At 51.8% G+C, this 24,500-nt stretch overlaps 1 protein-coding gene across 1 annotated transcript in view; it reads right to left on the bottom strand.

Annotated features, from left to right (window-relative positions):
* NOVA2 (NOVA alternative splicing regulator 2) overlaps positions 1-22,145 on the bottom strand; it is a 34,128-nt gene extending 11,983 nt beyond the window's left edge. The window contains exons 1-3 of the mRNA XM_039466293.2: positions 21,395-22,145; positions 9,003-9,146; positions 2,316-2,482 (exon numbers count right to left, since the gene is read on the bottom strand). Coding sequence (XP_039322227.1) covers positions 2,316-2,482; positions 9,003-9,146; positions 21,395-21,671 — 588 coding nt within the window. The 5' untranslated portion in view covers positions 21,672-22,145. The remainder of the gene's footprint in view (positions 1-2,315; positions 2,483-9,002; positions 9,147-21,394) is intronic.
* Positions 22,146-24,500: the final 2,355 nt, after the last annotated feature.

Genomic DNA, 24,500 nt, shown 5'->3' with positions numbered 1-24,500 from the left:
CCCAGCTACTTGGGAGTCTAAGGCAGGAGAATCATTTGAGCCCAGGAGGTGGAGGCTGCAGTGTGCCAAGACCACGCCACTGTACTCATCCTAGGCAACAAGAGCGAAACTCCATCTAAAAAAAAAAAAAAAAAAAACCAACCCAAAAATTAGCCAGGCATGGTCATGTGAACCTGTAGTCCCAGCTATTCAGTGGGCTGAGGAAGTGAGGTGGGATGATAGCTTGAGCCTGGGAGGTTGAGACTGCAGTGAGCCTGGATGACACCATGCACCCCAGCCTGATGACAGAATGAGACTCTGTCTCAGACAAATATATATTAATAAATGAAAAAACCAGAGTCAACATTTTAAAGTCAGGTGATCTAAAAAATGTCTGGCTTCTTTTGAAAAATTTGGAAGATGTGGTTAGCACTATGTCCATGTTCCCAAAGTGCAAGAATTGGGTGGAGTTGAGTGGCAGGCTCTCCCTTTAACGATGGCGTACCCTTTCCAGAGAGTAACAATCTTCAAGCATTTTGTTCCATTTTTGAATACTTTAGTTATTTAATTTGTAATTTGTAATCCCTGGTTTGGCCCAGCCGTTGTACTGTAATAAAAGAGAAACTGAGGCCTAGAGAAGGAAAGGGGCTCTGAGTAACACAGCAAGTCCAAGGCAGAAAAGAAGTAGACCTGTTTCCTGACTCAAAAATCTCGTAACGGTAACAACAGAGAACATTCTTTGGGCTTACTTTCTATGCATTACACACACAAGCTATGTGCTTTTCAAACATCTACGAACACTAACCACCACCCTTACTTAAGGAGGCACCATAATGAATCTCATTTTACAGATGAGAAAAATGAGGCATGGAGAAATGAATCACTTGCTCAAGGTCACACAGGAAGAAAGTACTGTACGGAGAAGCATTCAACTCAACAACAGAGCCCCGAGCCTGAGTCTTCAGCTGTGATCTCAGTCTTTGGAACACTACGGTAACAAGGCAGAAAATAAATCCTGGTTCTATAACCTTTCGACTCCACTGTTTGAGAGCTCCTGTGGATTAGGGGGGAGGCGGTGGAAGGATCAGGCACAGATGGTGCTGACCCCATTTTCCCTGCAACATTCACAAACTCCTGATGAACCCAGAGTCCCTTGTGGCCACGACCAAGGCTGAGGGAAGCGGCAATGCCCTCACCTCCCTGTAAACTGTGGATAACTTGTGCCCTGCTGGTGGGAAGGGATTCGGGAGAAACCTGGCGGGGAGCGAGGAGCGGAGTCGCTTCAGCACCAAGGACAGCGGCCGCGCTCCACGCCCCAAACCCGCTGTCTTTTTTTGGGGAGCGCTCCACCCTGCAACGCTCCTCCAGGGTTCTCCGCCCACTGTTTCCCCAAGAGCTTGAGGAAACTCAGGCCCTGGTCTGCTTCACTTCAGGGCAACGTCAGGACTCAAGAATTCCAGATTCCTTTTAACGACGCCCTCTCTCCTGTCTTTGCCTCTAGGTAGACGTTAAGGAGCCCACGCAAGGGGCCCTCCGGCCAGCCTAGGGGTTTTCGCCCCATTGCACGGAGTACGCAAGCACAGGGGATTGGGGACAGGAGAGAAAATGGGAACCAGCCCCGCGTTCCCGTTCCCTTACCCACTTCCGGGTCCAGACCTCGAGGTCCGGGGCTTTGAGGAGCACCCACCTGCCCAGTGCGCACCGTCGTCATGGCAACCGGAAAGGCCCGATCGATTGGCCACTCCCTGCCACGCCCCTACGCCACCGCTTCCCCGTAACTGAGGCAACGGAGGGGCGCTACCCTTCCTCTTCCATTCCTTCCTGTAGAGGGCTGTGTAGAAAAGGGACCCACCTCGTCTCTCGCTAATGAAACATCACCTCTACCCCCATACGTTAATTATGGAGGGAAGGAGGATGAGAGGCCATTTGTAATTACACTCTTCTGGATGTGGCTGAGCTGTCACTGGGGTAACTTCCGGTGATAACAGGAAGTGGGAGGCAGGTCGTTCAGAGAGACAATGGGATGAGGTGGAAGGGAGAAGAGGAACTAGAGAATCCTAGGAAGGAAGGATCAATCAGTAGGGGATCAGGCCACATTCTCCCAGAGCTTCACTGCCTCTCTGAATCAAGCCCATTCCAAGTGGTCTGGAGTCTTTTCTATACTATTAGGGCTAACTCCCTAAGAATACTACTAACCACTGCCGTGTGGTCTTTGACTAATGAGGTTTTTATCAGCTTTGTCCCATTGAACCTCATAGTAATGCAGTGGTGTGGGAGGAATGTTTCTTCGTGAATGTCACCAGCTTTACAGTAACCCAGTCTCTGCCCCAGCTGACCTGCTTGGCTCTGTCGGGGTTCATCGTGGTTTGGGGTTGAAGGATGTTGACCACCTCAGGCTTAGTCATCGCTTGTGGGATTTCTCGGACCTTCTCGGCAATAAAGCTGTGCACAGCATTCAAGGCCTCTGCCGTGCCCTGTACTAGGCATACCCGCTCTGTGGTTCCTGTTGAGCAAGGGAGAGAGAGGGTGCACTCATCAGACAGGAATGGGGGCATTCCTGAGAGACAGGCCCCATTTAATGGAAGGGTAAAGCTGAGGTCCAGAGAGTGGACCTGACTTATCACACGGTGAGCCTGGGGCAGTGAGCATTGGCTCCCAGCCCATGATGGGTAGCTGGGAGAATGAGTGGAATCCTGTTTCAAAATCTGCATTTCATCTCCCTCCCCTAAAACAACCTCTAGGGATGGAAGAATGATGCTTAAGTGTTTTGCGATGCCCACAGCAGCCCGGGGCAGGGGAGACAGGGCTCAGCTGCCTCTTCTCAGTTCTTGCGGCTCCCCGGTTGCTTTGGCAACCATTCACTCACTCTGCTCCCCTCCCCTTCTGGAAGCAGAGAGCTCAGGCCTACAACGGTTGCCACAGTAACTGGAACCCCCTTATCGGTCTGGCTGGCCGGGTCCTCAGCCCACCCCCAGGGGGACGAGGGACGAGGCCCTGTTGTCATGGCAACCCCTGAAAGCCTGCAGCGTCGGCCTCTGGGCTTTTTGGAGAGGATGGGGGAAGAGCTGGGGGATGGGGGAGGCAGAGGAGAGGCCTGAGTGCCTGTCTGAGCCCACCAGATGGAGGGCTGAGGGGTGGGGGAGGGCAGGGGTGTGGACAGGGGAGAGCAGGGTGGGTCAAAGACTACTCTTGAAGGAGTAGGGACCAAGGAACTGGGGAGGAAGGTGGGTGGGTGTCTTTCCTGGAGATTCTCCAGATACTGGCTATGGCTCTGTCCTGGGCATCCTCATTTCTGCATGAGTGTGTTGGGTTGGGGGGCGGTGGGGAATGGGGAAGAGAGAAACTGGGGGGTGTTGAGATATGTGTGTGGGAGAGACTCTGGGTGACACTGTGACTAGTGTGTGTCTGCGAGGCTGTTTGGTGAGCGGTGTGTGTGTGTGTGTGTGTGTGTGTGTATTTGGGCAGGACTGGCTAGATGATCCTAATCTGTGTGTGCAGAAGATAAAGTGCGAGACTGCCTTATAAACAGGCCATGTAACACAGTGATTCTGGTGAAGATGTTTGCATGTGCCCTTGTGTGGGGGACAGACTTTGGTGTCGCTTTGATGATCAAGGTTATGTAGACTCTTTGTCAGACAGAGTAGAGTGTGCGTGAGAGTTTGAGAGAAAGAAACAAAAGAATCTCACAAAGTGGCATTGAGGCTGCACAATAAATATATACCACTTTGAGACTGGATGGCAGTGTGTGTGTGTCTGCATCTGTGTGTGTACGTGTGTTTGTGAAAGTGAAAGAGACGGACACACTTCTGGATGTTAAGACTATTTGGATGACGTGTGTGTGTGTGTGTGTGTGTGTGTGTGTATAGGAGACAGGCAAAACCCTAGGATTGGTGTGTGTGAACATGAGAAGGAGAGAAAGAGATAGACAGGTAGACTCAGGTGTTGGATTGTAGGACTTTTTGGATGACTGGTGTGTTCGCGTATGTGTGTGTCTGAGCGTGTGAATTAATTACAGTGAGACAAAGAAAACTTGAACGGTCTGTGTGAGAATGTGTATGCCTGAGTGAGCCAGGATATGTGTGATGTGTGGAGTGCGAGTGTGTGTCTCTCTCTCCCTGAAGGGGATCCTGACCCTGAGAAGGCGAAAGATCTTGAGTGTGGCCGGGCACAGTGGCTCAAGCCTGTAATCCCAGCACTTTTGGAGGCTGAGGTGGGCGGATCACAAGGTCAAGAGATTGAGACCATCCTGGCCAACATGGTGAAACCCCGTCTCTACTAAAAAGACAAAAATTAGCTGGGTGTGGTGGTGCGCACCTGTAGTCCCAGCTACTCAGGAGGCTGGGGCAGGAGAATCGCTTGAACCCGGGAGGCAGAGGTTGCAGTGAGCCAAGATCATGCCACTGCACTCCAGCCTGGTGACAGAGAAAGATTCCATCTCAAAAAAAAGGGGGGTCTTGAGTGTGTGCCACGTGCCTGTGTGTCTGGGATACCTGGGGTGTGTGTCAGTGTCCGGTGGCACTTCAGTGCAGCACGCCGGTGCCACCACCCTGACTCCTCGACTGCCGTTTCCCAGTCTGGCAGGCCAGCCTCGCCATGTGTCTGGGCGTCACTGTCTGTGGGTCACTTGTGTAGCTGACATCCCCCACCCGCTTTGGGTCATGTTCTTCACTCTTAATACCCCGCCACCCCAGAACAATGGCTTGGTCTGAGCCAAGGGTGAGTCAGCCTGCAGTCTGCCTCCGTCTGGTGTAAATAGGAAAGGGTGTGGGTTGGGGTGGGAACTGGGAGGCGGGGTAGAGAGAGGTGGATGCCCCAGGAAGAGCTGGCCGAGGGTTTGCATCTCTATGAAGCTTCCTTCCAACTCAGAAGTCTTTGACCTCCTATCCCCTCGTAGTTCTTATAAGGGGACCCACAGGGACTTTGAGGGGGGGTTCAATTAAGCCCTGAAAGTATCTAATAATAACAGCTGACCCTTATACAACCCAAGTGTCAGGTACCATTCTAAGTACTTTTTTATTTTTATTTTTCTGAGACAAGAGTCTCGACTCTCACCCAGGCTTCAGGGCAGAGGTGCAATCTCGGATCACTGCAACCTCCGCCTCCCAGTTCAAGTGATTCTCCTGCTTCAGCCTCCTGAGCAGCTGGGATTACAGGTCTGCGCCACCACACCCGTCTAATTTTTGTATTTTTTTGTATAGATGGGGTTTCACCATATTGGCCAGGCTGGCCTCAAGTGATCCACCCATCTCAGCCTCCCAAAGTGTTGGGGTTACAGATGTGAGCCACCATGCCTGGCTAAAGCACTTTATATATACATGTTCACTTAATATATGAAGTAGGCAATATTTCTACTTCATATAGTCCCTGATTCCCTGCTAAGGACATGAAGCAAGAGAGGGCTCAAGATTTGTTCATGTTCACTCAGATAGTAATGAATGTTCAGGGTTTTGAACCCAGGTGTCTGGCTTCAGAGTCTGTGCATTCTGCTAAGTTTGGGGTGCATGGAGTGATGAGCTCTTTGTGTGTGCCTTGAAGGGAGGCATAAAATGACAACAGTTTTGTTTTCGTATTTTTGATACTAAAAAAAGAATATGTATGAATGTATTAAGTAGTCACTCAAGAGTTTGGACTTTGATACAAGTATGTTATAAATCTATAAACATGTTTTTAAAAGTGTGTGGGGTGGGGCACAGTGGCTCATGCCTGCAATCCTATCACTTTGGGAAGCCGAGACGGATGGAGGGCTTGAGCTCAGGATTTCAAGACCTGCCTGGGCAACATAGCGAGATCCCTTCTCTACAAAAAAAATATACAGGTTGGGCGTGGTGGCTCACCTCCCAGCACTTTGGGAGACCGAGGCGGGTGGATCACCTGAGGTCAGGAGTTCGAGATCGCCATGGCTAACATGGCAAAACCCCGTCTCTACTAAAAATACAAAAAATTAGCCAGGCATGGTGGTGCACACCTGTAGTTCCAGCTACTCAGGAGGCTGAGGCAGGAGGATCACCTGAGCCCAGGAGGTTGAGGTTGCAGTCAGCTGAGATTGCGCCATTGCACTCCAGCCTGGGCAACAGAGCACTCTGGCCTTGGTGACAGAGCAAGATCCTGTCCCAAAATAAATAAATAAAAATAAAAAGTGTGTGTGTGTCTGTGCTTTTCTTCAGCAGTTAGGGCCCAAAGCTTCATGCGGACGTTCAACATCAGAGGGTGTTTTCTATCCCTAGACTGGCACACTGGAGTCTGTGTGGCCCTTGGCAAGGTACCTGCCTTTTTCTGCATCTTAGTTGCTCCATGTATGACCTGGATGGATTGAATCGAGGGCTTGGGGACCCATCACCAAGGAGGGGAGGCCCTCTGTTTGCTCTGCCCTTCCCTTGGGGCTAAGTGCCAGGTAGGTTTTTATTTTTATTTTTATTTTTATTTTTATTTTTATTTCATGTAGTAGACACACAAGTGCAGTGTGTGTGTGTATGTGTGTGTGAGTGAATGTGTGTGTGTAGATGTATGTGTGTAGGTGTATGTGTGAATGTGTGTGTGTGAGCGTGTGTGAGTGGTGTGCCAATGTGTGTGTGTGTGCCAGTGTGAGTGTGCGTGAGTGTGGGTATGTGAAAGTGTGTGTGTGTGCAGGTGTGTGTCAGTGTGTGTGAATGTATGTATGTGTGCATGTATAACTGCGTGTGTGTGATGTGTGTGAATGTGTGTGTACATGAGTGTATGTGTGTGAAAGTGTGTGTGTGTGTGCGCGCGTGTGCACGTGCATGTGAACCTACTATGCCCAAAGCACCCTTTCAGTTTCTCTATGGTCATTTCTCACACGTCCTCTCTGCTTTGGCTACACTGCCCACACTACCTAGTGGCCTCTGAGTCTGCCATTTTGTCTTCCTGGAGCACACTCTGCACTTTGCCTCGCTCATTCTTCCCTACTGCTCCAGTCGTCTGTCTCTTCTAGGGAGCGTCTCTTTCTGACCTCTCTGGGCTGGGTCCTTCGTGCTACCTGGGCTCCAGCCACCACCACCCTCTGGACTTCCCTGTCCCAGACCTGAGCACTCTGGGTCATCACTGGTGTGAGGTCGGCCTCCCTGACTGGGATGTGAGAACTGAGGAAGCAAGGCTGGGACATTTCAACCACTGCTACTGTCCCCATCTCTGTCCAGCACAGGGCCGGCACAGAGGAAGTGCTCAGAGAATGTGTGTTGAATGAATGAATGAATGAATGAACGGAAGGGTGTCAAGCCAGGAATTGAAGGAAATGTTTTTTGTCTCCTGCAGTAGCGCTTCCATTCCCTGCATTCCTGTGGGGTCCTGGGAAGTCCTGGGGACAGGGCTAGGATGGAGGGGACTGTGTCCTGTATCTCTGAGTCAGCTGCCAGCTCATGCTTTGTGATCTGGAAGTTCCACACCAGGAGTGGGGATGGGGGCTGACTATGTGTCCCTGCGCTGAGGAGAGACACTGGCTCCTGCTGCTTGTCTGAATACTGCTTGACCTGGTAGGACCAATGTCTGTCCCACCTTCTGGGTCTCCTGGCTGCCTGTGGGGCGTGTCATTGGGTTGAGGGGACAACATTTCTCATGGCACAGAGTGTGATCCAGAAGCAAGGAACCAAGTGTCCTCAGAGGAACGTTCCAAACAGAGGTCTTATCCCTATCTTGTGGGCTACAGGGGAGTGGGGAAAACTGGGCCAGAGTGGAAAAGAAAAGGAGGAGGTGTGCCTGGTTCACTCGATTTTTCTCTAAACCTCTTGCCAAAGCTGCTTAGTGAGATGGGAGGCTGGGGAGGGGGGTGCATGGTGGAAAGAGAGAGAGAGAGAGAGGAGGAAAGAAGAGAAAGAGAGGAGAGAGAGAGAGAGAGAGAGAGAGAGAGAGAGAGAGAGAGAGAATCAGCGTGTACTGACCCTGGGCTCCAGCTCTGGTGTTTGACCTAAAAAATCCAAGGGGATTAAGGATGAACTAGAACCAGCACTCGGCCAAAGATGCAATTCAGGAGGCCTTCCTTGGAGTCCTAGATGTCGAAGCTTGTTGGGCATGGGTTTTGGGAGGGGTGAGAGATTTTGGGGGGGAATAGAAAGAGTGGAGGGGCCTTGGAAAATTTATGGTTGGGGGAGAAAGATGGAGCAGGGAGAGGCAGAAAAGGGACTGGGTTTGGAGGAAGGGAAGGAAAGACCAGGAGGGAACTGAGATTTGGGGGAAAAAAGAGGCACAGGAAGGGAGAGACAGATGAGCAGAGGCAGAAAGAAATGCGTGACGCCAGCAGAGAAGGACCCCAGTGAGAGGGGATTCGTAGGTATTGGTTGAATAGATGACTGAACAGGGTTCAGAGAGAGGAGGAAAGAAAAAATGTGACACTATAAGAGGTGGAGGGAAGGAAAGGATGGGGAGACAGACAGAAGACAAAAAGGGGAAAGAGGAGGTGAGGGAGAGGGAAAGCAGAGGACAGATGAAGAGGGCAAGAGATGGGGGATATCCAAACAGAACAGGAGAGATGGACAGAGAGGCAGACAGAGGGGCAAGAGGCAGACAGAGGTGGAGGGGAGCAAGAGACGGCAAGTCAGAAACAGAACGAGAAGGAGACACAAACAGAATGTCACCGAGACAGAGAAAACCAGTGAGACTGGGCAGGAGGGGGTGACGGAAATCCGAGGCGGGGGTACGTGTGTGGAACATGGCTGGCCGGGCCCCCAAGTCCCAAGGGACGCCCTGACATCTGCCTCCGTCCCCACCCTCGCTCCTCCAACTGACCAGAGGGGGCAGGTGTGTGGGAAGAGATACATCTGCCAGTGCGTCATGCAAATGAGCTCATGAATATGCAGCAGGCCCATTGTCTTGCCCTGCCCCCACCCCCCATCTGCTCGGCCAGGCCCCTCGGGCTGGGGGCAGCTCTATCCCCTTAGGGGGAGTGGAGACCCTCTCCCCACCACTGTCACTGTCCCTAGGGCAGCCCTTCCTCCTCATCTAGGGCCCAGGTGGGAGGGAGAAAGGGAGAAAGGGCAGAGAGGCCTAGGGCAGAGACCTGGGCGGGGGCTCACCGGGGTAGAAGTCTTTGGACTTGGAGAGCTTGATGGTGGCTCCCGTCTCCTTCTGCAGCTGCACGATGGTCTGCCCGCCCTTGCCAATGATGGAGCCCGCCGCGTAGCTGGGGATCAGCACCTTCAGGAAGTATTCGCCTTCCTCTGCGAGGGCACACAGGGTGGAGGGAGTCAGTGAGGGAGGGACCTTCACCTTTGGGGGGACAGAGGACACCCTAGGGGTCACAGCAGCAGTATGGAGAATAATACAAATAATGATCTTCATTCACTCATTCATTCATTCAACAAATGGTTACTGAGCACCTGCTCCATGCCTGGCACCGGTCTAGGGAAAGAGCCAAGAAGAAAATAGACAAAGCTCCCCGATTTGTGGGCAATGAGGCAAATAAGGCCGAAAGACTTTTACTGATTCAGCCAAGAGCTCATACAGCTAGCTACATTCTTCTAGGTGGGGAAGACAGAGTATATTTCATGTCAGATGGTGGGAATCCTAATGACACAAAAAAAGGCAGGAAAAGGGGGTCAGGGAGGGTGGGAGGCTGCAGTGTCAGAGTGAGAGCCCAGGGAAGCTCTTGCTGAGAATGTGGAATGCTTTACTCATCGTCACACAATTCTGCGGCACCTGACAGGCGCTACACTGTTCTAGGTACTTTCCAAATACTAGTCCTTTTAATTTTCACACTTATTCTATGAAGGAACCCATTATACAGATGAGGAAACAAAGGTGAAGAAATCACCCAAGGGCACTTGTACACAGCAGACCTGAGAGATTTGAAGCCAACCTGGCTCCAGAGTGCATGCTCTGAACTATTATGATCACCAGGCTATGGAGGAAGGAACAGAACCACGTGGCTATGTGAAGGATGGGCGAGTGAAAAGGCCCTGGGGTGGGACAGTGCCTGGGGTGTTCCAGGGGGAGTGAGGAGGACCCTGTGCCTGGGGCTGAATTACAGAGGGGAAGAATGGGAGGAGATGCGGACAGAGAGGGGTGCTAGTGGGGAGGGGTGATGGGGCTCACGGGTCACAGCAAGGTCCTTAACTTTTACTCCAAGTGAGATGGGAGCTATGGGAGGGATGTGACCTGACTTAGGTTTTAGGAGGATTCCTCTGATGCCCATGAGGGGAGCAGACTGTGAGATGCAGCAGTGGGAGAGCTGGGGGCCCAGGGAGGTGGCAACTGCAATGGTCCAGGCCAAAGGTGATGGAGGTCTGACTGGTGGAAGCAGTGAGTGGGGAGGTGGAGGAAGGCCGGACGCTGGAGATGCTACCAACACTCACTTTTGACTGGGCGCTGTGCTGAGTGCTTTGTGAGCTTGATCTTGTCCGTTCCTCACAACCTCCGGGTGAGGTGGGTAGAATGAGCTCCATTTTTACACAACAGGAAATTGAGGTACAGAGGGGCACAGAGAAGTGAAGGCACCAGCCCACGGTCACCACTGGCCCAAGGATGCTAACACAGCTGCTGGGTTCGGACTCAAATCCAATTCTCATTCAGTCTGCTCCCCTCGTTGCTTGACACCTTTCACTCTGGGAGACCAGCACGATGACGGACAGCCTCGAAAACCCAGATGCAGTACCAGTGGCGGCCTGTGGAGTTTTGGCCATTCTTTGTTATAGGCCAATTTTCCTTTTCTTTCTTTTTTCCTGATACGGGATCTTGCTCTATTGCCAGGGTGGAGTGCAGTGGCATAATCTCAACTCACTGCAGCCTTCGCCTCCTGGCTTCAAGAGATTTCCCTGCCTCAGGCCCCCGAGTAGCTGGGACTACAGGCACCCGCCATCATACCAACCTAATTTTTGTATTTTTAGTAGAGATGGAGTTTCACCATTTTGGTCAGGCTGGTCTGGAACTCCTGATTTGAAGTGATCCATCCGCCTCAGCCTCCCAAAGTGCTGGGATTACAGGCCTGAGCTACTGTGCCCAGCTGCTGTGTCCAGCTAATTAAAAAAAATGTTTTTATCCGGGTGTGGTGGCTCACACCTATAATCCCAGCATTTGGGAGGCCGAGGTGGACGGCTCACAAGATCAAGAGATAGAGACCATCCCAGCTAACATGGTGAAACCCCGTCTCTACTAAAAATGCAAAAATTCGCCGGCTAGATACTTGCCTTGAGTCTGCATTAACAAAATGCTTTACACATGGTCAGGAAAACTGGTTTATAACAGGCAAGGCGTAATGGCTCACACCTGTAATCCCAGCACTTTGGCAGGCTGAGGCAGGAGCATCACTTGATTCCAGGAGTTCAAGGCCAGCCTGGGTAACACAGGGAGACCCATCTCTACTAAAAAAAAAAATTTTTTTTTTTTTTTTTGGCAATGGAGTCTCCCTCTGTCACCAGGCTGGAGTGCAATGGTGCAATTTCAGCTCGCTGTAACTTCCACCTCCCAGGTTCAAGCAATTCTCCTGCCTCAGCCTCCTGAGTAGCTGGGATTACAGGCATGTGCCACCACACCTGGCTAATTTTTTGTATTTAGTAGAGACAGGGTTTCACTATGTTGGTCAGGCTCATGTTGAACACCTGACCTCAGGTGATCCACCCACCTTGGCCTTCCAAAGTGCTGGGATTACAGGTGTGAGCCACCGGCCTCAGTGCACTTTTTGTTCCTTAAATGTTCCCTGTTTCCTCCCACCTTAGGGCCTTGGCGCATGCTCGCTCTGTGCCTGGCAGCCTCCCTTCCTCAGTCAATTTCTTTTGTCCTTTAGGTCCCCACTGAAATGTTGCTTCTTCTTGGAAGATTTCCTTGAACCCCAAAGATGGGATGAATTCTCCTGTTTCACGCTTTCAGAGTAACTGATCACAGAAGCCCACTGTGGACCACAACCGTAGAGCTCAGCCATGTCCCAGGGACTTGAACAGTGTCCCAGAAACTTGAACAGCATATAGTAGTTTTGCAATAAGCACTGGGAAAAGAAAGGGAGGAGTCAGGCCATCCTGCTTCCAAATCTTAAGGTCTTAAACCATCCCCCGGTGGTTTTTCAACTTTTTTCTTTTAAGCAAAGGAAGACTATTTTTTCTTTCCTTTTTTTTTTTTTTTTTTGAGACGGAGTCTCGCTCTTGTCACCCAGGCTGGAGTGCAATGGCACGATCTCAGCTCACTGTAACCTCCGCTTCCTAAGTTCAAACAATTTTCCTGCCTCAGCCTCCCGAGTAGCTGAGATTACAGATGCCTGCCACCATGCCCAGCTAATTTTTTTAGTGTGTTTTTAGTAGAGATGGGGTTTCACTATGTTGGCCAGGCCGGTCTCGAACTCCTGACCTCAGGTGATCTGCCCACCTTGGCCTCCCAAAGGGTTGAGATTATAGGGGTAAGCCACAGTACATGGGCAAGAAGCCTATTTTCAATGTCTTATGTAAAACCTCAACATACAGTGGCCAAGCATGGTGGCTCATGCCTGTAATCCTAGCACTTTGGGAGGCTAAGGTGGGTGGATCATGAAGTCAGGAGTTCAAGACCAGCCTGGCCAACATAGTGAAACCCCATCTCTACTAATAACACAAAAATTAGCCGGGTGCGGTGGTGTATGCCTGTAGTCCCAGCTACTCAGGAAGCTGAGCCAGGAGACTCTGAACCTGGGAGGCGGAGGTTGCAGTGAGCCGAGATTTTGCCACTATACTTCAGCTTGTATGACAGAGTGAGACTTTGTCTCCAAAACAAACAAACAAACAAACAAAAACCCCTCAATATATAGAGCAGATAAAAGAGAAACTGCTCTATCCCTCCCTGATCTCTCTCTCTCTCTCCCTCTCTCTCTCTCTTTCTCTCTCTGTCACTCAGGCTGGAGTGCAGTGTTGCGATCACGGCTCACTGCGGCCTCAACCTCCTGGGCTCAAGTGATCCTCCTGGTTCCACCTCCCAAGTTGCTGCGACTACAGGCTCATGTCACCACTCCTAGGCAATTTTAAAATGTTTTGTAGAGATAGAGTTTCTCTGTGTTGCCCAGGCTGGTCTCAAACTCCTAAGCTCAAGAAATCTGCCTGCCTCGGCCTCCCAATGTGTCGGGATTACGGGTGAGAATCACTGCACCCGGCCTCCGCCTGGTTTCTTAAGATGAAAGTTCTGCACTCCTTTATGTGTTTAAGATGGGGTTGTGGGAAGAGGGGCTAGCTGTGGCTTTGCAGGCATGAGGAAGGGTCCAGAATGAAGGAGTTTGCCTGAAACCAAGGCAATCCTCTTAAACTTGCTTAATCAGACCATAAGCCTATTAGGTAATTAACCCCTCTCTGGTGCCTTCCTACCAATTATCCTGACCCCTACTGAATTCATTCTCTTCCACGGATTCACGGAGATGTCCTGTTCTCCACCCTGACCCTAAACTTGTGACAGATACAGGGTTCTTTATCTCTGGAAGGCTGAGAAAGATGGGGAGGTAATTCTCACTAATCCCTAGGATTCCATCCTCTCTCTGCTTCTTCAATTTCATTCCCCATCTTCTCTGGAGCCAGAGCATCTTCCCCCGCTTCCCTCTAAGGGTGGAAGGTTATTCATCTTCTATGAAGAAAACTAGTGTCACCCTCTTCCCCACTTTCTGCCCCCTCTCTCTTGTACTTCTTCAAACCGTGCCTGAGAATTTTTGTATGAAACAGCAGAAACAACCCTAGACTAGGAATGACATTTGTGGCTGGGCATGGTGGCTGACGCCTGTAATCCCAGCACTTTGGGAGAATGAAGTGGGTGGATCACTTGAGGTCAGGAGTTCAAGACCAGCCTGTCCAACATGGTGAAACCCCGTCTCTACTAAAACTACAAAATTTAGCTGGGCATGGTGGTGTGCACCTGTACTCCTGGGTACTTGGGAGGCTGGGGCTGGAGAATCACCTGAACCTGGGAAACAGAGGTTGCAGTGAGCCAAGATTGCACCATTGCATTCCAGCCTGGATGACAGAGTGAAACTCCATCTCAAAAGAAAAAAAAAAAAAAAAAAAGGAGTGAATTTTGCCACTGATGGGCTCTACGGCCTTGGGCAAGTCACTTCACCTCTTTGGCCTCAGTTTTCCTCATCTATAAAATGGGAATCATGATAGTGCTACCTCATGGGGTTATTGTGATTAATTAAATGACAAAATGTAAGGGAAGGTACTGGGGATGGTCCCAGGTACATAGAGCATTTGAGAAATGTTAGCTATCATCATTATCAGTATTGCCCACACCATGAACACAAGTTCAATGCTTATCACAGCATCAGACATACAGCAAGCTCCCAATACTCGAGGTTTGGGGGTTGGATTGAGAGGTAGGAGAAGGAGGGGCAATCTCACTTCCTTAATCACCCATCCCCCTAGCGGGCTGTCCCAAACATTGCCCTGCTTCTTGGAGGAGAAATGTTCTCTCACTGATACAACCGAGACCTTGTCTCCATTCTCCATCCTCAGCCTCTCTCTAATTCCTGTCTTTCTTATGCCACTGTCTAGTTCTGCCCTTTTTATGTTCTTCTGTACTGCAATTATTCTTTCTTCTCTCCTTCTTCACTTTCTTCCTCCAACAAATCCTTCCTGAGCTCCCATGACCTTCCAGTCCTTGCTTCAGGTGCTCGGAATATAGCAGGGAACCTCACATACAAGATCTCTTTCTTTTAAATTCCTTTTAAATTTCAATGCACTTATTTACTTATTTATTTGTCATATTTTTAGTAGAGATGGCGTTTCATCATGTTGCCCAGGGTGGTCTCGAACTCGTGGGCTCAAGGGATCTGCCTCCCTCGGCCTCCCGAAGAGCTGAGATAACAGGTGTGAGCCACTGCGCCCAGCCTAAATGCATCAATTTAAGGAAGAAATTAGGCCAGGCATGGAGGCTCATACCAGTAATCTCAGCACTTTGGGAGGCCAAAGCGAGTGGATCACCTGAGGTCAGAAGTTTGACACCAGCCTGACCAACATGGTGAAACCCCGTCTCTACTAAGTACAAAAAATTAGCCGGGCGTGGTGGCACATGCCTGTAATCCCAGCTACTTGGGAGGCTGAAACAGGAGAATTGCTTGAACCTGGGAGGTGGAAGTTGCAGTGAGGTGAGATTGGGCCATTGCACTCCAGTCTGGGCAACAAGAGTGAAACTCCATCTCAAAAATAAATAAGAAATTTAAAAATCATTGCTAATAATCGGAGCTTGAAGGGCTGCTTACATTTTTATTCTCCCTAACGTACATTAATATAAACATAAAATGTTCACAAATGAAAAAAAAAAGTTTGCCCAAGGACCACCTTAAATCATCTTGTGGGTGGCTTGGCGGTCCCTGTATCAGACTAGCGCAAATCTGGCACCTGAACCCCCTCTTCAAGTGAGTCTCCTATGGACACCGATTGGCTAACACGTCCCACCTGTAGATACCCACCACTTGAATCCCCAGGAGCCTTCACTGTCAGCATCAGTCTGTGCTGGCCCTTCCCAGAATGCTCTGCACATCTTTTCTGTTCGGGGGAGTTCCCCACCACGTGAATCCTACCTCCCCAGAAAGAAACCAGGTCTCTATTGACCAGCCTTCTTTGCAGCAAGGGCAGACACTTGGTCTAAGCCAAACTCAGAGCCCTCAGCCATCATGCACACCTACCCTGTTTGAACAACAAAGGCACTGCTTATGAGAAAGTTCTTCCTTCTAGAGGGGCAGAATATATGTGCTAGAACTCTGCTCCCACCTGTTCCCACCCCACTCTTCGCTCTTCCCTTGTGTCCAGGCAGCTCCCTCTACCCAATGGTAGAGTCTGAAGAACTGAAGAGAGCAAGCTCAGGTCTTCTGATTAATTTCCTGGAGGAATTTCAAACATTTCCACCTTGGAAAGGTGCCGTCTTTCCCCTTCTAGTCTGAGTCTCTGCCCTTGCCCCTTCTGAATCCATCCCCTCAGGGATGCTTCTGAAGGCTTTCAAAAATCCTAGCACTTTGGGAGCCTGAGGCAGGTGGATCACTTGAGGTCAGGAGTTTAAGACCAGCCTGGTAGACAAGGTGAAGCCCTGTCTCTACTAAAAATACAAAAATTAGCCAGGCATGGTGGTGCACAACTGTAATCTCAGCTACTTGGGAGGCTGAGGCAGGAGGATTGCTTGAACCCGGGAGGCGGAGGATGCAATGAGCTGAGATTGCGCCACTGCACTCCAGCCTGGGCCACACAGCAAGACTCCATCTCAAAAATGAGAAAAATAATCAGCCAATACTCCCTTCCCCCTTCCATAAATAACACCCCAAGAGATTTGGGGTGTTGTAGTAAGAGTGGCCTATTTTAGTGTCAGAGAGTTCACCCTGTAAGGCGGCTTTGATTTGGGGGTCATGAATGACAAAAGGAAAGCTGAAGGGGTGTGGGTTGTCGAGGTGTTGTTTTTGGTGTTCGTCTGTCTGAAGACAACATTGATGTTGTGGCACTGCCATCATGGCACCTCATGGTTTTGTTGGGAGGCTGGGATGGGAGAGCTGGCATGTTCTTTGTGGGTATGAGGAGGCTGGGGTTTGACATTGGTATTGTCCAGGAGCCTGTGGGGATCCTGCTGCCAGAGGATGACGGGGGTGTGGGGTGGGAGCAGTGCCACTGAAGAGGGGCGGGACTTCAGGCATGTGATGTGTTTCTGTGAATGGCAGTGTTGCCTATTTGGTGTGAAATGCAATACAACCAGAGTGTGCTTCTGCAGGGATGAGATGCTGAAAGGTGTGATGCTGCCTTGAGTTGTGACTGTCTCTGAGTGAGAGAAAGGCAGATGGGCCACAGTTTTCTTGGAGTGAATCACCCTTGGATGGTGAAAGGGAAAATGACATTTTCAGTGGCACTAATAATAATAATGATAATGATAATGATAGCGACTGTTTACTGAGCACTTACCATCTATCAGGCCTTATGCTATGTGCTTCATATACGCAATCTCATCTAATGCCCACAACCCAGAGAGGTGGATCTTCCTGCCTCCATATTCTAGACAAGTAGGCTGAGGCTCAGAGCAGTGAAATAACTCACCTGAGGATTCCACACCAAGCACATGACAGTGCCAAGATATGAATCTTGAAAGATCTCATTCTAGGAGGGGGCTCTTAATCCTGGTGATGTTGACTTTGTGATAAAGAATGTAGCTGGGCGTGCTGGCTCATGCCTATAATCCTAGCACTTTGGGAGGCTGAGGCAGGTGGATCACCTGAGGTCAGGAGTTCAAGATCAGCCTGGCCAACATGATGAAACTCAGTCTCTACTAAAAATAAAAAAATTAGCCAGGTATGGTGGTGCCTGCCTGTAACCCCAGCTACTCAGGAGGCTGAGATACAAGAATTGCTTTAATAACCCACGAGGCAGAGGTTGCAGTGAGCCAAGATAGCTCCACTGCACTCCAGCCTGGGAGACACAGCAAAACTGTCTCAAAAAACAAAACAAAACAAACAACAACAACAAAAAGAATGAGGGATATGGCTGGGAATGGTGGCTCACACCTGTAATCCCAGCACCTTGGGAGGCTGAGGTGGATGGATCGCTTGAGCTCAGGAATTTGAGACCAGCCTGGGCAACATAGCAAGATCCTGTCTCTACAAAAAAAATACAAAAAATTAGTGGGACATGGTGGTGCACACCTGTAGTTCCGGCTCCTGGGGAAGCTGAGGTGGGAGCATCACCTGAGTCAGAGAGGTCAAGGTTGCAGTGAGCCATGATCGCATCACTGCACTCCAAGCCTGGGTGACAGAGTGAGACCCTGTCTCAAAAAAAAAAAAGAGGGACGTTCGGAGCAACATCTGGCTGGTGTAAGCTATGCCGAGGGTGTGAGATATGTTATGTGTGTCTGTATATGGGTTTTTATTTTGAGGGGGTTGACAGAGGCAGGTGTACAGTCAGGAGTACAGGGTCACGGTGGCGGCGTAAAAGTTAGGATCTGTGTCAAGGAGTTACTGTTTGTTATTATCCCGCCAGACTGGGATCATTTATTTCTGCAAAGAGTCCCTGACTGGAGTTTCCATCCAACCTCTTCACCCAAGTCTTCCTGCCTTTGGTGCCTTGTTTTCCTCCCAGCGGCATCTGCCAGCCCCTCACAGTGCCCAGAAGTGAGTGTGAACCGCCAGCATCTCCTCCACTTCTCCCATCTGCTCCCAGAAGCAGGCAGGAGGGGCAAGGATCTCATCTGTCCAGTCTGCCACTGATTGCTGGAACACCCAGGAAAAGCCCTCACCCCTCTCAGCCTTGGTTTCCCCATCTGAAAATAGGGTCCATTCTAGTGTCTACCCACACAATGGAGCCAGCTGCCCGCAATCACCTCATGGTTCTGCTGCTTATCAGCTGAGTGACATTGAGCAAGTGACTTAGCCTCTCTGTGCCTCAGTTTTTCATCTGTAACATGGGTTAACAAGATAGAATTGTAAGGATTAAGAAACTGATCCATGTCAAGCACTTCCCATAATAATTCAAGGTGTACTGTAGTATGATATGTGCTAGCCACAATTACAACTGATGATTATTATTCTACCATAGCATGTTAGGAGAATGATATGAAATTGCATGTAAGGCATGAAAATAATATAAGTAGCTATTGTTACTATTTTCCTTGTGGTCATTTTTTTTTAGACAGAGTCTTGCTCTGTCACCCAGGCTGGAGTGCAGTGGTGTGATCTTGGCTCACTGTAACCTCTGCCTCCTAGGTTCAAGTGATTCTCCCACCTCAGCCTCCTGAGTAGTGGGGACTACAGGTGCCTGACACCATGTCCCGCTAATTTTTGTATTTTTAGTACACACGGTGGTCTCCCCGTATTGGCCAAGTTGGTCTCAAACTCCTGACCTCAAATGATCCACCTGTCTCAGCCTCCCAAAGTGCTGGGATTGCAAACAAGAGCCACTGCACCTGGCCCCTTGTGGTCATTTTTATGTGCCCATATGACAGATGAGGACACTGAAGCTCAGGAAAGGGAATGGGTTGACCTAGCATTCCCTAGCTATGAATGTATATTATCAAAAGGAGCCCTCAATTTTGGACCCTTGCCCAGCCCTGCCCCTGAGTGTGTTTCTGTCAGTGGAGGCCCATCCCTCTACATCTCGCGGCCTCAGTTTTCCTATGGGTAAACAGAAGTTGGGTGGGAGACAATCTGGAGGAGACAGTCTCTAAAGGCTTGTCCTAGTCTCCCTGCTGCGGAGGGAGGCAGGATAGCACAGTGGTTATGTCCAGGAGCTCCAGAACCAGGCAGCCCAGGCTTGGATAAATTCTAGCTCCATCACTTAGAAACTGTGTGACCTTGGGCAAGTGGTTTCATTTTGCTGAGCCTCAGTTTTCCTCATCTGTTAACAGATGCTCAAATCATCCTCCCAGGGGTCTAGTCTATAACCCATATCTCAGAATAGTAGTTGCCAAGTAGGCAGGTGTGACTGTTAATGGCAGCAGTGGCGTCAGTGTTAAGTTGTGCTTTGAAGTGATCAGATTTTGAGCATCTCAGCCCCTTTAAGAGAAAGGTGGGAACCCCCTACCCTCTGGAGGCTGGTGGGTGGAGGGCTAGACAGTCTGGCTAGGCTCAGGGACCTCCTGGGTCCCTGATCTCTCCAGGACTGGGAACAGCATGAGGCAGGAAGGAGGGAAGGAAGTCGCGGACATATTCATGTGTGTGCTGGTGGTGGGGGAGCAGAAGGACAGGAAACTCCCTCCCATCCCCTCCCCCAACTTCCCTTTCCTCCAATTTCTGCCGGACACCCTCACGGGCATCCAGGGGGTCCCTGATTCCTGTCCCACCTGGATGGAGGTGGGGGAAGGCTAGGATGGGAGGAAGAAAGTCGACTTGTATTCAATTGCAGGCAGGAGGTGGGAGGCCTCCACCCCACCCACTACCAGGCCTGGTGGAGAGGAAAGGGTGCACTCTGCCTGAAGCCATCCCTCTCCCATCCGGAGGAAAAGGCCAGAGGAAGTGGAGATTTTGGCAAGGTGACCGCGGGGAGGGGCTTGTCCGCTCTGGGGTCTCCCTCCTACCAGGGAGCTAGAGGGCTGGGCTCTGAGGACCCCAACAAACCCCACCTCTTCCTGAGCCCCCCATGAATTCTAGGACATGAACCTAGAGTTCCCAGCTGGGCTTTTTCTTCTCTGATACGCACACCTCCTTTGGTCACACACCCAGGGAGGTCCCCTCTTGTCCCTCACACCGCCGTCCATGGTGTCAAACATTGGGCAATCTCCAGTACACACATGGACACACACATACCCTCCCTTGTCAAACGCAGGCAGAATCATCCCCATATCTCGGGTGTCACACACTCAGCCATTTCACACACACACACCTCTCCTTGTTATACCCATACACGGAGCTTGGTGTCATACACACACGTGCCCTGTCACATGGGGACCCATCCTTCCTTCTCCCTTTTACACACCCTCGTGCATTTCACCCACAAGCCCCGGCCTCTCCCTCGTCATACACCCACCTTCCCTATTGCACACACCCCCTCTGATGTCACTGTTGCACACCTCCATGTGTCACACCCAGCCACAGCCTCTCTGGAGTCACACCCACACCCTTTTTTTGTCACAGCCCCTCGCCAGCTTCTTCAGGTCCCATCCTGCCCTAGCCACGCCTGTGTCACACACTCCGAACCCCTTTCCTCTGAGCCACACGGCCTCTTCTGGCTCATGCCCAGGGCCAGCCCATTCGGCATCCCCCACACACCCCCTTGCATCTAACACACCCTCTCACTCATGTGTCACACTCTTTGCCACAGCCCCCTCGGGGGTGACAAGCACACACCTTCCCTTGTCACACGTACGGGCTGGAGGGTCTCAAACATGGAGCCCAGCCCCTGTCCTCTTGCCTCTCTCTCTCTCACACACCTCCTCTACGCTGTCATATTCCTGATCCCTAATGTCACACATCCAGGCCGTAGAGGGCACACACACACACCTGTCCTAGCCTCACATTCTCCCACCTAGCTTTACACACCCACCCTTTCCTCCATTTCACCCCACACACCCACCCAGCCTGTCCCCACGCACGATCCTGCCAGAGCCGCACAAGCCTCCCTCCGGGACAACCCATGTTCAGGACATCCCCAGGGAGGGAGGCTGGGAAGCTCCCGGTCCACAGGCCTCTACTCCTTCCCCTCCCCCAGCCAGGACACGCGAACCCCAGGAACACCCCTGCCCCGAAAGGGTCACATCACACACCCCTCAAGGACACACAGACACCCACCCTGAGGCTCCCACGCCCCCCATCCTCTGCGCCCCCCAAGGACACTTATCACCCCCTCCCCCCCAACCCCTCTCCTCGCAGACAAAGCTCCCAGCCCCGGGCCTCGGCGAAAGGAGGAGGAGGTCCGGCCCCCTCCTCAACTCCCCGCGATGTCCCCAGCCTCGGGGAGGGGTGTCTCTCCCCTCCCCAGAGCCCTTGCACCTGCCACGGGAGGGGGGGAAGGATGGAGAAAGGCGAGGTCCCCAGCCCGCTCCCCCGCCCCGAGCCGCAGCCCTTTCTCACCTCCCGTGTTGCTGCGCTTGGTGCAGACCACCTCGGGGGGCGTTTCGAGGGGCCTCTTGCGGGAATCCGGGGCCTCGGGCTCCATGGGGGGGGCCTGGGGCGGCGGCTGCTGCTGCTGCGGCGGCTGCGGCGGCGGCGGCGGAGGCTGCTGTGGCGGCGGCGACGGCTGCTGGGGAGGCTGGGGTTGCGGCGGCGGCGGCGGCGGGGGCGGCGGCGGCTGCGGGGCCGCGGAGGCCGTGAAGAGGCCGTGCACCGCGCCGGCGGCCATCATCCTCATGGTGGGGGGGCGGGGGGCGGGGGGCGGGGGCGGGGGAGGGGAGGGGAGGTGGGAGGGGGCGGTAGAGGGGTGGGGGAGGGGGAGCCCCGGAGAGGGAAGGCGGGGGTTGGGGGGAGCCGGTTCTCGGGGGGGCTGACAGAGCCTGGAGAGCTGCTGTGAGCAGGATGGCAGAGCCCAAGGGGGTCTCCGAAAGGGCCGGGAGAGAACTGAGGGGTGGGGTCTCTCCTGGGACCACAGAGGCTGGGGACTGGACGCGCCACTTGGGGGACGGGAAGCCCCTCTCTTCTTGGCTCCCAGGCGCAAGAGGGCCGAGCCCCCCAAACCCTTCTCGGGGTGGGGGGCCGGAGGAGCGTGGCCGGAGGTGGGAGGTGGAGGCGGCCGCTAGTGGGGGCCCGGGGGGCGGCGGGCGCGGTCGGTGGCAGCGACGGGGCTGGCGGTGGCTGTTGGCCCGAGCATCTTCTTCCCGGAGGCTCCCACAGCGCCTGGCCCCTCCTACCCCGCGAGGTCACGCCCATGCCGGGTAGGGCCACGCCCTTCCGCGCCCCCATTGGTCCAGCCTTGAAGCCTGGACCACGTCTCTCGGAGTTGGCCACGCCCCTCCCAGCGGCAGAGATCTGGACCGGACACCCCCAGGCTGCTGGGGAGGAACCCGGACTCCTCCAAGTCGTCCCTAATCCTCACCTTGAATGAACGTTTACTGAGCACTTACTGTGTGCCAGGTCCGGTTCCAAGCAAGCACGTCACAGACGTTATCGCATTTAATTCCCAGAGCGACCAGCTCTGTGAGGTACACTTATTATCCCTATTTAACAGATGAGGAAACAGCTTCGGGAACTTAACTTGAGTTCACTTGGTCAAGATAAGAAACTTTGGCTGGGTGCGGTGGTTCATGCCTGTCATCCCAGCACTTTGAGATGCTGAGGCGTAAGAATCGCTTGAGCCCAGGAGTTTGAGACCCGCTGGGCAACAATATAGTGAGACTCCATCTCCACACACACACACACACACACACACACACACACACACACACAATTTAATTAGCCGGGCGTGATAGCACATGCTTGTAGTTCCAGATACTCTGGAGGCTGAGGTGGGAGGATTGCTTGAGCCCAGGAGTTTGAGGCTTCAGTCAGCCATAATCAAGCCAGTGGATTCAAGCCTGGGAGACAGAGCAAGACCTTGTCAAAAAGAAAGAAAGACAGATAAAGAGAGAAAGAAAGAAAGAGAAAAGAAAAGAAAGAAAGAAGAAAGAAATAAAGAGAGAGAGAGAAAGAAAAAGATTTCGCTCACTCTCTTTCAATCCTTTCAGCTGGGAAATTCCCCTTCAAATCTTTCATCCATCCTTTGAAGAATCAACACCGTGATGCTGAAAGGGCTCAGAGGACTGAATTCACTGAGCTGAAGTTGAAGCTTGCAGCACCAAGCCTGGGGCACACCTGGCTCTCCATTCAATCAACAGCCCTTAGAGCCTACCTACTAAGCGCCAGGTATTGTCCCTGATGCTGCTATACAACAGGGAACAAAACAGCCTTGGCCCTTGTACGGTAATACTACTCATGTCATTAAGAAAAATTGGTTTTCAGATGACAAAGTGGAGCCTGGGAACTTCGAGTATGGCTTGTCCAAGGGCACACAGCTTGAGAGAGAGAAACTGGGATTTGAATGCAGGACAAGTCCAATTTCAGAGCCCGAAGTCATCGCAACTAGGGGCCTTTCTTTGGAATGGATCATTGCTAATATTCTGTGTTCTTTGAAATATAAGAATTTTCTTCTTCCTGGATTCCTAATCTCCAAGAAATCTTTCCTTCCTGGGTTGGTCAGAGGCAAGATTAGGCTCTGAGGGGGTGTGGATGTGGGTAATTGTGGCCACTGTGGAATCTGTGGTAGGGGGATCAGCTCTAACCTGCCCCCTGCTCCTCCCTTGCCATGATCTCAGGTCCCCAGGATGGGGGGGGTAGCAGATGGCCTGGGGCGGATGGGGTGGCTACCCATCTGTCCCCTCCCCCTCATTGTCCCCAGAGACAAGGGGGATGGGAAGGGGCTGTGGTCCACTGCAGTCTGGATCCTCCCCCTCCATCTTCCTGGAGGGAGCGGAGGAGCTGGTTGCCATGGAGACGAGGAAGAGGCAAGAGGGATGTAGGGACATACGGGGGGGTCAGGCTGAGTTCCACACCTTAGTCCCTTTGAGTTAAATAGCCTCACACCACACAGGTACATATCCCAACATCCATGAAGTTAACTGTGAAGTTTCCCATTCTGTGTGCCACACACAGAGTCACACTGGCCCTGATGCAGGTACACAGGTGCACCGTCTCAACACAGTTTCACATAGACACACTCACAGGGGATAGGCACATAAACACACACACTCATACATACTCATCCGTAATGCACATTCAATCATGCAGATGCAAAGCCACAACACAGGCTCTCATGCACAAATACACAAACACATCTAATATGCGGGTACGCCCCAGGTGCTCATATTCAGAGCCATGACAGCTCCACACTTGGCCCCGCACACGCTGAAAAGTTACAAATCCATCATCAAAGCCACAGGACATCCACGGCCTATGTTACATAAGACATATCAGCGACATGTGATGTACAGACTGACGAACAGACTCAGTCATGCCTTGCACACAAATTGGGTAAACACACACATTTAGATACACGGCCCACATAGGCTAGCACACACAATAATCGGACTTCACGGGTCACTCAGTGACACGCACAACACACATGGAATGCTGTGTGCCACTCAGCCCCCACCCCCGAGTCATGCCTGCAGCCCCCACCCTGCGCTCCCCCATCGAGCCCTCCCGTTTG

The sequence above is a fragment of the Saimiri boliviensis genome, chromosome 14 (assembly GCF_048565385.1).
Source record: "Saimiri boliviensis isolate mSaiBol1 chromosome 14, mSaiBol1.pri, whole genome shotgun sequence".
Lineage (NCBI taxonomy): Eukaryota > Metazoa > Chordata > Mammalia > Primates > Cebidae > Saimiri > Saimiri boliviensis.
This window is presented reverse-complemented; position numbering and strand designations above follow the sequence as displayed.